The sequence below is a fragment of the Carassius gibelio genome, chromosome A11, assembly GCF_023724105.1.
Source record: "Carassius gibelio isolate Cgi1373 ecotype wild population from Czech Republic chromosome A11, carGib1.2-hapl.c, whole genome shotgun sequence".
Classification (NCBI taxonomy): Eukaryota; Metazoa; Chordata; class Actinopteri; order Cypriniformes; family Cyprinidae; genus Carassius; species Carassius gibelio.
In genome coordinates this window covers 9,691,905-9,706,178 of record NC_068381.1, presented here as the reverse complement: position 1 = coordinate 9,706,178, position 14,274 = coordinate 9,691,905, and the positions used below count along the sequence as shown (strand labels likewise).

General features: G+C 37.8%; 1 protein-coding gene across 1 annotated transcript; it reads right to left on the bottom strand.

The window, feature by feature from the left end:
* Nucleotides 1-283: 283 nt before the first annotated feature.
* Nucleotides 284-12,324, bottom strand: LOC128022266 (protein Wnt-7a-like). Its single transcript, XM_052609639.1, has 4 exons — nt 10,820-12,324; nt 9,552-9,778; nt 5,708-5,979; nt 284-3,215 (listed from the first exon to the last, which is right to left on the bottom strand). Exons 1-4 carry the CDS (start codon nt 10,888-10,890, stop codon nt 2,736-2,738), a joined length of 1,050 nt encoding a protein of 349 aa, XP_052465599.1. The 5' UTR covers nt 10,891-12,324; the 3' UTR covers nt 284-2,735.
* Nucleotides 12,325-14,274: the final 1,950 nt, after the last annotated feature.

Genomic DNA, 14,274 nt, shown 5'->3' with positions numbered 1-14,274 from the left:
TTAACATGCAAGTACTTTCGTTAGCTTCCTCCCTGCCCCCTGAAGCCTTCCATGTCGTAAAAACTGTCAGAACCAGTAGTCAAGCATGAATGACTGTCAAGCTAGTGATGACTCTGTTTGGTTGTAAGATGTAAGGCTGAGTGATAATATGGGAATGTGATGATTGAAACAAACAGGGTATTTAGTTTAGGTCAGTTTTGATTTGAGAGAATAGAGTTAAGAGTATAAAATAAAATAAAATATGCCTTGAAAACTGTTGTGTCCCTCTTGAAAAACAAGCCAGTACAAGCCAAGGAAATATTTATTAACACTGTTGAAAGCATAATGCATGATTTTTTTAAATCATTTATGATGACACAATCATTAAGCACGATCAATTTGGCAAAACATCTATTAAAATCACAGATTTTTGTAAAATAGTAATTACATCAAGGCCATCCTGCTTTAAAGCTCTTGACAAAGAGCCACACTCAAATTCAGATGTTCTTTGGTAAAAACTCTTAGCCGTGAATTTTTCTCATCACCAGAGAGTTTTGTCCCAGGACTATTTACCCTTATTGATCCCACTATTTTCCCTTATTGATCGCACATCCAGGACCTTTGCCATAAAAATGCTACGATTGAAAGTATAATATTTGAACACCAATATGATCGCAATTTTAATATCTTTTCATCATTACATACTTGGCAACTACATCACTATGAGTGATACTTCATTGAGATGTAGTTAAACTGCTCAAGCTGGTACCATGACACAATCACACTATATCTAGCTTATCTGTCTAATTTCCATCCATCTAAAGGACAATGGTAGAGGGTTTTTCCTTTACACAGAATAAATAAAATATAAAAATAATCTCTTACAAAATATATGTCAACACAGGGACAGTCTGTCTGGACAACCACATTTGCTTACAACACACAAAATACTACTACCCTTACGAAAATGAACCCTGGATTTACTACAAATAAAACCAAAAAACAATGGTTACAAAAAATTAACCATGGTATTTGTAGTAAAACTGTGATTATACAAATGGTAATCCACCAAAAAAACATGGTTACTACACCTTTACTACAATAAAAACGTGGTTAATTTCCGAAAGGGTAATATTAACTACAGTTGCAGAACAGAACAAAACTAGCAGCATAACAGTGTTATATTACCTATAATATATAACATTAATAGAACTGGTTATCTGATCTCAACATTCCACATCAGTAATAGTAACAGGTGGGGCATCTGTACTGAAGCTATTCCATTCGAAAAGTGAATTAACTGCTGATTCTCTTTGTCTGCCAACAGAGTAAAAATTAGCCAAAAGCCATTGAAGCCTGTGGCCTAATTAGCATAAAGCTTTGTGGCAAATGAGGTCTCAAATTTTATTCGGGTAGAATTTAGATCCCATTTAAATACACTTATTTCAATTGGAATATTCCAATTTAAAGAGAGTTCAATCACAAATGTTCTTGTGGACCAGTGTTCTAAAAATAGTTCATACTTGTTTATTCACTTAGGAAGGAATGAGCCTTCAAACATGATGCACAATTCATAACAGTGTTATATTACCTATAATATATAACATTAATAGAACTGGTTATCTGATCTCAACATTCCACATCAGTAATAGTAACAGGTGGGGCATCTGTACTGAAGCTATTCCATTCGAAAAGTGAATTAACTGCTGATTCTCTTTGTCTGCCAACAGAGTAAAAATTAGCCAAAAGCCATTGAAGCCTGTGGCCTAATTAGCATAAAGCTTTGTGGCAAATGAGGTCTCAAATTTTATTCGGGTAGAATTTAGATCCCATTTAAATACACTTATTTCAATTGGAATATTCCAATTTAAAGAGAGTTCAATCACAAATGTTCTTGTGGACCAGTGTTCTAAAAATAGTTCATACTTGTTTATTCACTTAGGAAGGAATGAGCCTTCAAACATGATGCACAATTCCAGTGTGTACTTGTAGGAATATATGTGCAAGGGTTGACACTTAAAAAGGATGGGAAAATGGAAGCAAAAAGCTTTACAATGATACATAAAAGACAGTAGAGTCTCCTCTTTCAGAGACTAGTAATTACACGTTGAGTGCAGTGCACTTGTTTTTGTATTGTGCATTGTTGTTGGTTCATCCCTAAGCTAAAGCACATGATGTACAGTGTAAAAGTTGGTCAGTTTATTTCTATGTAAAACACATAATATTAAACAGGAGAAGAGCTAAATCTAAGCTAGTAAACACAATGAGAAATCAGTAGTTTCCTTATGAAATAAATTAACATCAGCCATTTTCTCTAAATAAAACGTTAAATATCATTGTTGTGTCCATGTACAGTTTATGTTACAAGATTTGTAATGTCACTTACACAGGCTAAAAAGTTCCTCAGAAATACCTTCTGTGCTGTCTGCAGAGCAGAACACCCTCAATAATCACACCCCACATCTTTCTTACGGTCTACAGATCAAGCCTTTGCTGGCTACTTCGCTCTGTTGCTCAGTACTGGAACAGAAAGGTATCTACTGGTACCGACACCGAAGCCCTCAGAAGACTCTGGAGCAAAACAGCATGCAATGCATGCAATTAATCTGCATAGACTCCACCAGTCCCACGATTTCCAGTGCAAATGGCTCTTTCCTTTACCTGGCATCCATAGCAGTGGTCATCCTGATGTGACACTTGTAGACTCTCTACCACAAAGGTCGCAGGTGTGTATCAATTCCCCAGCAACAAAGATTTCACTTGCACGTGTATACTTCTGTCCGTTCACTACAGGTGTTGCACTTGACGTAGCAACACCAAAGAAACTTGCAGTTGCACTGCCACACGCGTGAGTACTGGTGTGTGTTATATCCTCGGTCGCAACACATGAGGTCGCAGCCATTGGCCTGCTGAGCAGTCTTGTTGCAGATCCTGCCCTGGGTTCCCATGCTACCCGTCACGGGATCTGCCTCGCAATAGTTAGGTGACTTCTCAATGTACACTAAATCCATGTCCATGGGCTTCCGGTATGAGTAAGGATTTTTAACCTTCAAAAAGGTAGGCCGCTTGTTTCGACTGGCTCGGACCGGTTCCACGTGTACAGCATGGTTATACCTCTCCTTGAGGATGTAACCCAACTGCCGGAATTTTGGGAGAGTAGTCCAGCAAGTCTTGGTAGTGCAGGATCCAGATACACCATGACATTTACACTCTAAACGCATGTTCTTTTCCAAGACCTAACGTGGGAGGAAAAATTAACAAGTCAATACCTTTGGGATTATTTAGTCACATAGGTTCCATTTAGGAGTTTAAGTCAAAGTTAATTATGAAAGTAGACTGTTTGATGACTCACTGTTAATTTAGTTAGTCTGACTGGTGACAAATCTGAAGAATGCAATCATCCGTTACAAAAGATAGAATTACTGATGCTAAGCAGAGAATGTATGAGGAAGGAAAAGATGTTTGTTTACAAAAGGTATGCAGTAGTCAAAAACCATGTTTTGTATATATTCACATCACCTAATATAAGGCATATTCCCGCAACCAAGATCTGGATAGACTAACAATACAGTAGGGATTAGTGAGATCACCCTCAGTGGCATACAGTTAGGTGTTTTAAAGCACATTTCTGGGAATGGTTTAACAGGTTGAGACAAAGGTTTTTTTTAACATTCCAATTTGAAGAATGCAAGGATTGTTAAACTTGCAGTGCTAAACTACCTCATTCCTTCTCGTTGTGAAGAGAGCGGGCCTGCAAAACACAGCTTGTGTTAAAAGGCTCTCTGACTACTTGTAGGAAACAGTTTCATTTGTGTACACAACACACGCCACAAATTGATGCAAGGGGCAAACTATCAGAGGTTGCCTGTAGGAGTCTCTTTTCTTGTATAAGCAATAGAGTGGAATCTGCACAGGATATGATATAAACACTGACTGACTGATGATCGCAGAGTTCCTACAACAATCAGCCTGTGTGTAGTGTACACAGATAAAGCTCAGGAGTCAGGTTTCTGGTGCCTGTGTGCTTCACCTTATATACTTATAGACATCAAACCCCACATGTAAAAACAAAACATTTTGAGCAGCAGTGTAACTGAGGGATGCTGTATACTTTCTTGTCCTGTAGTTATTTTTAATGGAAACTAATGCTGAACATTAATGCATTTCACATACTCTAGCTGTAGGCTTAGAAATGCATGAAAAATAAATAAAAACAATGCATAGAAAAGGCATTGGTTAGCTCAGAATAGATTAACGAATGGGCAAACGTAAGCAGAACTCAGTGAAGCAGAATGCCTGTTTAGATATGGAAGAGGTCTGATTGGCATCAGTGAATTGCCTGTTCAAGGCGGTGTAGTTTTTGGTGTGGTTGGTTAGTCTTTTCTCTCCTTCTCTCTCTTCCTTTCGCTCTTTTTTCACTTTCGCTGTGGGTGGGAGAGGCTTTACCTTGATTCTTAATTAATTTTAATCATTCTCAGGCTTTCAGGAGTCTTTTTGGCAATTTTCTACAATCTAGGATGCAAATCAGGCTTAGTGTGTTCATGCTGCTGATTCCTGATAAACAGCAAGTCTCAGGACAAGTTTACAAAGGAAAGATCCATGCTTCTAATGAGAGGCCACACCCCTTGCATCTTCACTGAGATGCTGTATTGCAATCCATTAACCAATCACAATCATGTGTGTGGCCTGTCAATGGCATGACCTTAGTTGAGAACCGTTCAATGAAGAGTGCAAAATTGCATCTTTGAAATCACAATGAATTTGTGAACTGACAAGTCTTAGGTCTGAATGTACTTGCTGTAAATAGAGGCTTAGTGCATGTGAGGCACCAGATACCGTAAGAGTTGTTTCATGATAAAAATGTTACAAAAGTTTACTGGTCAGGCTTAGGGTTTTAAAGCCCCAAAAGAAGCTCTGTCCAGAGTGCTGAAACATCACACTCTCCAGATTGGCACTGAATGATGAAAAGCATATGAGGGTCAGTCAAACTGCCTGGGCATTTAGGGTATGCATTTCGATGTTATTTTTACAATTACACAACAAATAATTTTTACTTTCTCTGACTGTGAAGTCATACCAACTGATCCCAAGTGCAATAGTGAATTACTATTGCTTTTAAATGATTCAATTTGGAATCTTGAAAAATAATTTTGCTATAATCACAAATTACTGGTCATGAGCATGCCAAAACCAAAACTGCATTGCTATATCTTGTTATTGCTAATCTACTCCCCTCTCCAAAGCAAAGCAAATTAAAGTAACAGCTCTGTAGGCCTGTGGTTCTCAACCTTGGCCCTTGAGGTCCACTTTCTTGCCCCAACCTTGATCAGACTGCCTGTACCTTTCTAGCAATCCTGAATACCTTGATTAGCTTTTCCGGGTGTTTCTAAGGGTTGGATCTGAAGTAATCAGGAAAATGGACCTCGAGGGACAGATTTGAGAACCCCTGCTATAGGACTTACAAGAAAGGACTATCATGGGGTGTCCATTCCTGCTCCTGGAGGGTTACCTTCCAACTGAGTTTAGCTCTAGCCCCAATCAAACACACCTGGACCAGTTTTCAGGATCACTCGAAACTTCCAAGCAGTCGTGTTGGAGCTAAACCCAGCAGGAAAGTTGCTGTTCAGGAGCAGGATTGGACAACCTTGGCCTAGTGATGTTTTTATGCATGACATGGTTTTATTATGCAACAATCTTCTTAATTAAACATGCAAATGGTGCCACATACCTTGCGTCCCACTTCATTGTTATGGAGGTTCATGAGTGTCCTGGCGTTCTGCCTGATCTCCCGTGCGTCTATGAACACCTTTGAGAAGCTCAGACCATAACGAATATCAGCTGAGCATCCTCCCCACTTCCAGCCTTCCTCTTGGTTGTAGAAGCCCTGCTTCTCCTTGTCACAACCACAGCCGCTCAGCGTACCTTGAGTGCAGGCTGCTGTGATGGCATGGGCGACCCCGGCAGCAATAATGGCGTAGGTGAAGGCTGCTTCCTTACTTCCTGGATCCAAAAGAATATACTCCATCAACATTGCTGACAATAAGATCCAGTTCTGGGCAGTGTTAAATCCCCCCTACATACCTGACATATCTTGACACTCATAGCAATAATCAAATGTGTTAGTTGAGTCAAGCACAGTTCATTTATCATGCACACATCATACTAATTAACAATATGGCCTCCGGTAGACGGTAGCTGGCTTACTGAGAAAAACATGGTATAAAAATGATCATCAGTAGAACCCAACATTGGCAAAACAAACACAGATCACATACCTGTGATTACACAACACACAAATAATTGTCCTTCAGTTGTCACAGAGAGGAAACGGAGAGACAAATAACTGTTTGCACACAGATGAGCAAAGGAAGGAACGGTCCATCTCTTTAATAAGCACAAATGACAAGGGTTTATTTCAGAGACAATAGAATGGTTGAGATAGAGGGTATGTGTTTAGACTCTAGCCTGGCCACTGTCCCAGCTTCCGTCAGAACGAGGGATCCACCCTGTGGAGATGAACTCCTCAGGCATGCAGTGCCTGCCTGGCCAGAGTACTGCTATAATTGATTGCCACAGTTAAACAGGGCACTTCCAGGTTAACTGTGTATTTCGTTTATAAGGACAAAGATAGGTCTGAAAGTTCTGCAAATAACTATTTCAGGGTCTTTTTTGTAAGGTGACATCAAGCAACAAATAACTTTTAAGCTCCAAGCTTCCAGTTTTCAAACTTCTTTTTTTCTTCTTTTTCATTATTATTATGTTGATATTTTCATTTGTCAATTTTTTTTTTTCAGTGACAATAAAGTACTGGAATTCAACTGAATGCAAGGCAAGCCCCTCTGCATAAAAAGTGTTCACAAAACATAAAAACTAAAATTCCCTAAGCAAAAAAAATATATATATATATTTTTTTTGATTCATTTACTGTTGCTCAGTTATGTTAACATTCCTGGAGATGTACATATACTTTTCTCGATTAATGAGTCATCATGTATTGACTTTCCGAAGAATCATTTACACAACTGAACGAAAAGAACTCTTAAAAAGTTAACCTCTTTAGGTCTCATAAAGGGTGATGTCATAGTTATTACAATTAATATCTTTGCTATCTTTTATAATTTCATGGCAAGAAGTGAAAAACACACAAATATGTCAGACAGTTAACAGGCCGGCTCAGCAATGCAGGAATTTTCACCTTCAAGCGATCAAGACCAGCAACTCACTAACATTGGTATGTGTTGACCTGCTGATGATAAACATCTTGGAACTCTTCTCATGCAATCTAACAAAGGCCAGTTTGGGACATCAATTATGTGGAGATTTTTATGAGTTGTTTGGGCTTGTCACAAGAGGAAAAGGGATGTATACTGAAGAAAGGAAAATGAAGAACGTGTTGATGCCAAATCTTAAAATTATCATCAATACTGAGGTAGAATGCGCTTTGTATTTGTATATCACTTGATCTATGTTTACTTAAAGCAATATATTCTGAACACAAGATAAGACTTCCATAAATGTGTGTTATGACATGAGTGTCATTTATTTTGAAGAGAAATCTGAATCAGTGGCGTTGCATGATTCGGTGCGAGATGTCTCTTGCCAAAACTGTAAACGCAAGAGGTTAATATATAAACCTCATACAATGTTCTTGTCTGGACTTGAGGCATTAATGCTGATGGAGGAAAACTACTTTTGAGCATACCGGAGGGCGATTAAGTCAGAGAAGATTTAGGAGGGTTGCGCTCAAGCAACATAAAGTAACACAAGTACAAAGATGGTATGCCTTTTGCATAAGTGTCCAACTGCTGATTTCCAACAGGCTATATTTCAGTCGTAACTTCATTCATGTACGACAAAAAGGTGAACGGGCCCATGGATAATGCAGATGGCAAAATGTGCAAAAGTGCACCTAAAAGTGGAATCCACTGCCGTATGTGCCAAATGTGGAACTTGGTACCAGGCCCTGAAAACTACTACACATTACTCAACAACTTTTTTTTTAATTTGATTTTTTTTGAGTATGCAAGCCCCTCCACACAGTACTGACGACCACTTTTCATCTTCTAGCTTTTGCTTGTATAAGCAAAAGCTAGAAGATGATACACCCATTTAAACCAACCACGTTTAAATGGTTATCCACTTTATTTAATCCTCCCTACACCGACCATAGACAAAAAAAAGAGTCTGGATAAATAAAGCAGTAGGGCCGCTTCAGAAATGGAGACCACGGTCTGTCACTCTAGGTCAGCGTCCGCTCTGCTGCGCTTAGATGAGAGGCCACACATCACAAGACCCACAGCAGCTGTCCAAGCAGACAGCATTAAATAATATAATCAGCACCCACAACAAATCCAGGATGCCATTCAAGTGTAAACGGTTAAGTGTGTGCAGTTCTACAATGAGATGGAGAGAGACGAAAACCTGTGCTTTTTTTTTTTTTTCTTCAGGAGGCGCTTGTCTTTGATGCAGAGGGATAAAATACCGCTTCACCTTCAGCGATAGATACAAGTCTCTACAGATCTAAGCTTCTCCCCTGGGCCTCAACCACACCATCACAACACTGAATGGATCCTAAGAGTGCGCCGCAAAAGGAAAGAGGAGAAATTTCAGATAATGTTCTCTCGGAGTTTATTTCCGGAAGGGTTTGGATATTTGAGCATCGAAATTCCCTGCACCAACAGGAAAAACCACGCAATAATGCAACCTTCTATTTGCTAGCAGGGTCTGAAGCTAAACCAAAGTCCTTCACATCACTATTCATCAAAGTGTCGCAGGCTCGGTTGCACTGGAGGACCCCTTAACAGGCCAAAGTTTGCCTTAGGAAAATGGATAACATTACCCCAAACTTGCTTAATTACTTAAGCTTTGTCTCTCTAAGGTGACATTTTGTTAAATTTCCTCACAATACTGTACTCTCTTTTGGTCCTACTATTCAACCACTGTAACTTATACCCGTGGTAAAGTGAAAACCCTGACTACCGAATCATTAAAATCTACAGATAAGACAGGACGAATAGAAAAAGAATTCTTTTGAGAGGCTGGACTGTTGAGAGGGCTATAAATCCAGCCGCGTTGGCAGTTGCACCATGAATGCATGCAGCTGAAACCTACCTGACATTGTTGCTGTGGCGTGTGAGAGACTAAACATTAGCTTGACATCCAATGACAAATGACATTTCAAATGAGATGTCAAAGTGAGGGAAACAGGACACAGTGTAGTGTCCTTCCAAGACAGTGTTTGTCCACTCTGTCTATTTTCATGAAAGATGTATTAAAGCAAGCGTGTTATAGCAGGTGTATAAGAGCGACTTCAGTTTTAAATATCGCAAAGACGGACAGGCATTCTTTAAGCAAAAAATCTGAAATCTATAGGTCTCCTCGCCCACAAGTTTAGTCTTTATTTGTGCTTTGACACACTCCAGGGCTTGAAAGAAAGTGATTTAGTCCATAACATTTTAGTGCTCTTCTTATTTGTTGGAACTCTGTCCACAATAGGAAGATGCTAATTTTAAAAATCAACATTTCATATCTCTATGCTGCGACAATATGAGTGTAATAATTTGGTAACATACCCACTTTCAACTCTTTTCCAAAGACAGTTCTTTCCCCAAGGGCCGAGCAGTTCCACCTTCCATTTTTGAATTGAAACTGACACTCATTGATTCCCATTTGTGCTCCTTCTCCAATGACAATGATAGCGTCAGGCCGGCTTTGACAGATAGTCCTTTGACGAGGGGCCAAACCAGGAATTTTGTTACAGATAACACTCGCTCCCAACGCAACCACGGAGGAAAAGCCCCTGTAAAGTTTCAAAATAATGGAATATTTATATAAGAAAATATTGAATACTTAAAACACAGTTTGAGTGGAATGGGCCATGACTAAAACATAATTTATAGTATACATGTAATTCATAGTATACAACTAAACTGAGCACTAAAGCATTTTGGGAGGCAAACTATTATGGATAAATGGATGTGTTATTATTGATGCATTGTAACAAATAGCTTATTTAAATATTGTTCTTAGGGACTTGTCACCAATAAACAACAGAAAAAGAAGAAAAAAGATCATCTCATGCTGCAAAGATGGCCATAAATGGGTCAATGACAATACAAAATGATTTTATTTTTAAATCTCATGCCAAGTTTTTAGAAATGTCGTCTTTAGTGATGTTGGTTTTTCTACAAAAATCTAATTTATCCTTCAAGTAAAAAGCACTTAACTACTTTTCACCTTGAAAACATGGCTACACAACTTTTTTTTATGATTTTTTTTTTTGTAATTGTTTTGATGTTGTTGTTGTTTTACAAATATTGTGATGAAATTTCATTATAATGTAAATTATATAAAAAATTCATTATATAAAAAAAGAAAAAATATTTGAGGCTCTAAATGGGTCCTTTATTTTTTTCTCTCTCTCTTTTAGTTAGGCCAAACTTTTTTTTAAGCCCCTCGAAAAAGATCTCGATATTAGGTAGGAGATTGAAACCTTCTTCATAATACAATATATATATATATATATATATATATATATATATATATATATATATATATATATATATATATATATATATATATATATATATATATATATATATATTTTGTATGAGCAGCATTTAAAAAAGATAAAATAAAATAACTAAATATATCCGGACAAATAAAACGTCGTTGACCCATAAATGTGAAGCACAATTAACATTTCCGATATATGTGTATAATATAGCCTATATATAAAATCCACTAGTTTTGTGAAGAACTGTGCATTTCATTTATTAGTAGGCTAGTAAATACTTTACAGGTTAAAACAGGTAAACACATTCCATTATACCCTACTTACCCAATCTTCAAATATATAATCCCCAAACAGAGGAAGATGTGAAAAATCCAGCGGCGTGTTTTCCTGCTCATGTTCAGCCTGAACTTTGTTAATACAGTGTTAATGATAGTAGTCTCCTGATGGGTAGCCTAACAACTCAGTCACAAGCGAAACAAGTCCTTGGAGGGATGCAAAACTCCGTGACAACTCGACGTGAACACCTGAGCTGATATCCTTCGGGACGTGTGGAGATGAACGTTATTCTGCATATGTACGACTTCTGAATCAGTTTTACGCGTCTCGATTTACTAGAACAGACCACAGCTACCCGCACTTACATTCACATCACACTTCCCAGCAGATCCTTTATCTTTTAAATCTATCAGGATGTGTTCTGGAGGAAATTAAACTTTCCGATATTCCTTTTTATTCGTCTGTGAAGCCGAGTAACAGGTTGATAACGCGACTAATGACTTCAAAACATCGCGAGCACACGCGCTCAAGCGAACACCACACATACATTGAAGTATCCTACGGTATGTAGGGAGGTTAAAAAAAACCTGATTGGAGATACGACAACCGAGAAATAAGCGAAAGACGTGTCACTGAGCTATAATGCCATAATAAATCTAGGTAGGAAAGGTATATTCTCTGTGCGCTCCTTGCCGAAGATAATATCGCAACAACTCCAGCTTCTTAAACAGAGCTTTTATCTATTTTCCTGCACCGGTTTGCTCCTCCCCTGAGAAAAGAAAACTTTAGATTCCCTCCTCACCTCAGGTCCTTAATTGCGAGGTGAGAGATGCATTCATTTAACCCCCTTCCAAAAAATTGATGTTCAAGAACCTTGTGTGCTCAGTGGCCAAGAGCAGTGCAACAAATATTAAAACAGAAAAATGCATCAAAAACTTAAAAACTTTATATGTCCTAGAAGTGAATTCATAGCAATAGGTGCATACAAAGTTAGAAGAACTGTTCATAATGGAAAAATCATTCCATGAAAAGGGTCAAATTGTTATTTTGTTTGGTCTGCCATATAGGCTACACAATCTGAACCCATCAACCCTTTTAACAATTTTTGATAACTATTACTGAAAACTGAATATTTGTATAAAAGGTTTAGCAATAGTTAAATGAACCCAGTCATCCTTACTACTGAAGCCCCATAGTTGTATCCCAACATTTGGACAAATTAAGTCTAGCTTGAGATGGCTCGACTTATAATTTATTAGTTTATAATATTAACATTATATAATTATATGGCCCCACTTTATATTATGTGGCATTAACTACTAAGTACTTACATCAAAAAACAAGTACAATGTAATTAATGTTTATATTATATTGCAAAACACTTTTGCTGCTATTGAGGTGGGAAACGGGTAAGGTTAAGGACAGGTTTGGTGTAATGGGAAGGTTTAAGGGTGGGTAAAGGTGTAAGGGATGGGTCAACAGTGTGATTATAAATGTAATTACACAAAATAATTAGATGCAATTACAGGAGGGTATATATATATATATATATATGTACATATGTGTGTGTGTATATATATATATATATATATATGTACACAATAAGTGCATTGTACCAAATTATTAATTTAAATGTAAGCACATAGTTAATTCCACTTAATATAAAGTGGGACCAATTATATCATTTCTGTTGTCAGACAGAAATGAAAATGCTTCCTATTTGAAATGACCCTGAAAACTCAAAATGCCTGGTTATTTGCGTGAATGATTTTCATCCTTAATATTGAAATTCAACATTGATTCATGCCAGTTTATATTTCTTTGAGCATGACTAGGTTTATGAGATCTATAGAAAAATGAAAGTAATGAAATGTAATGTATATCTCAAGACAGTGAGGATGACAACATAAATATTGCCAATTTAATTGCAACCATCCATCCCAAATTCACCCACACTGCAATTGCCTACAGATTCTTCATACCTGCAAAGTTTGGCAAGTTTACAGGAATATAAATGTAAAGGGGAATAATAATAATAAACTAAAGCAACATAAATCCAGCATAAGGCAAAAAATCCAGCATATGCTTAATACAAAATAAAATACTCTAAAATATGAAACCAGGCCGATCATCCAGAGAACATGCAGCTCTATTATCCTGTCCACATCATAGACAATACAAGAGCGCCATCTCCAGGATGAATGCATGATGCTCAGGTGGTTTGGGATGTCTTCAACTCCCTGAAAATATTACATTTCTTTGCCTGTTCAAAAATAGGCCTTAAACCAAGGACCCTTTAATACTAGTCATAAATATATTTTACGTCAAAGAAAACCACAGATACATTTACAAATAATTTATTGTATTTGTTAAAAACAAAGATACTTTAGACAAGGAAAAAAAATTTCATGCATCACATTTTCTTAAATAATTCGATGCTCATTTGCTGTGTTCTTCTGCTCCTCAGGGAAGGCAATAGATTGTATAGTTATCTGCTACACAGGATAAAATCACTACCCTACAACTATACAATCTACTACCTCACACTGCACAAGCATTTCCGTCTCTTTCAATCAAAAACATTTCAGCTTGCAGACACATACCGTGACAAAGCTTCCATTGAGATTAAACATCAGGAAACGTAGGATGATACTCCGCAGCTCCGTTTTCACTTTGAGAAAGACAGTAGGCTGTATAGTTATCTCCCAGTGTGGGTGTGACCCTAAAACTATACAACCTACTACCTCATCCCACGGTGCACATGTTGCCTTCTTTCCACCTGGAAATGAAGTAAAGGATAGGGACAGAAGTAACCAAACTGATGTTTTCCAAAGTCCTTTTTGTCCGCCATGTTGGGATTCTTGCCTCGGCATCAACCACATTTCCAAATGCACAGTCAGTCTGTGGACAGGAAAAGGTTAGTGAATTAAGTTTCATCAATCTGCCGACACAATAAATAATAGACTGTTCAAAATTCAAAATAATTGCTGCTCTCATCGCACATCATTTGACGTTACAGTGAAAGAACGCATTATGGAGAAAAAATAAAATAAAAAATAGACTCCAACCGGGCGGCTACGGGACTACAAAACGCTCCGTTGAACTGCATCAGACAGCACGGGTAATGCAGCAAAATGGAGGGGCTGGCCAAGTTGCTGGCACCCTCTCGGCACCAGGAAGCCATGTTGACATTGTGTGTGACTTGGCTACGTACTAACTTCTCAGTCAAGATTAAACGCTGCCACATTCGGACTTGGGCCCAGTTTGGCTCTGGGATAGATGTCGTCAGTAACAGCAGGCAAGCAAGACACAATCAGAGGACTGAAAGCCTTGTTTCCAACCATCTTGTTGGTGTAGCTTGTAGGTGCGTAAGATTCTAAATACAATTTTCGTGTTTTTAAATGTAAAGTTGACCCAAAAATTAAAATTGACTGAATATGCTCTCTCCCTTAGGCCATCCAAGATATAGATGCATTTGTTTCTTTATTTGAACTGATTTGGAG

What these genes read in the sequence shown, in the direction of transcription:
- LOC128022266 (XM_052609639.1), bottom strand. Translation starts at nt 10,890, where the DNA reads ATGAGCAGGAAAACACGCCGCTGGATTTTTCACATCTTCCTCTGTTTG. An exon ending in ATTATATATTTGAAGATTGG is followed by an intron (nt 9,779 to 10,819) that starts GTAAGTAGGGTA and finishes GAAACTTTACAG; the next exon opens with GGGCTTTTCCTCCGTGGTTG. An exon ending in TGGAAAAGAGTTGAAAGTGG is followed by an intron (nt 5,980 to 9,551) that starts GTATGTTACCAA and finishes TTTTGGATCCAG; the next exon opens with GAAGTAAGGAAGCAGCCTTC.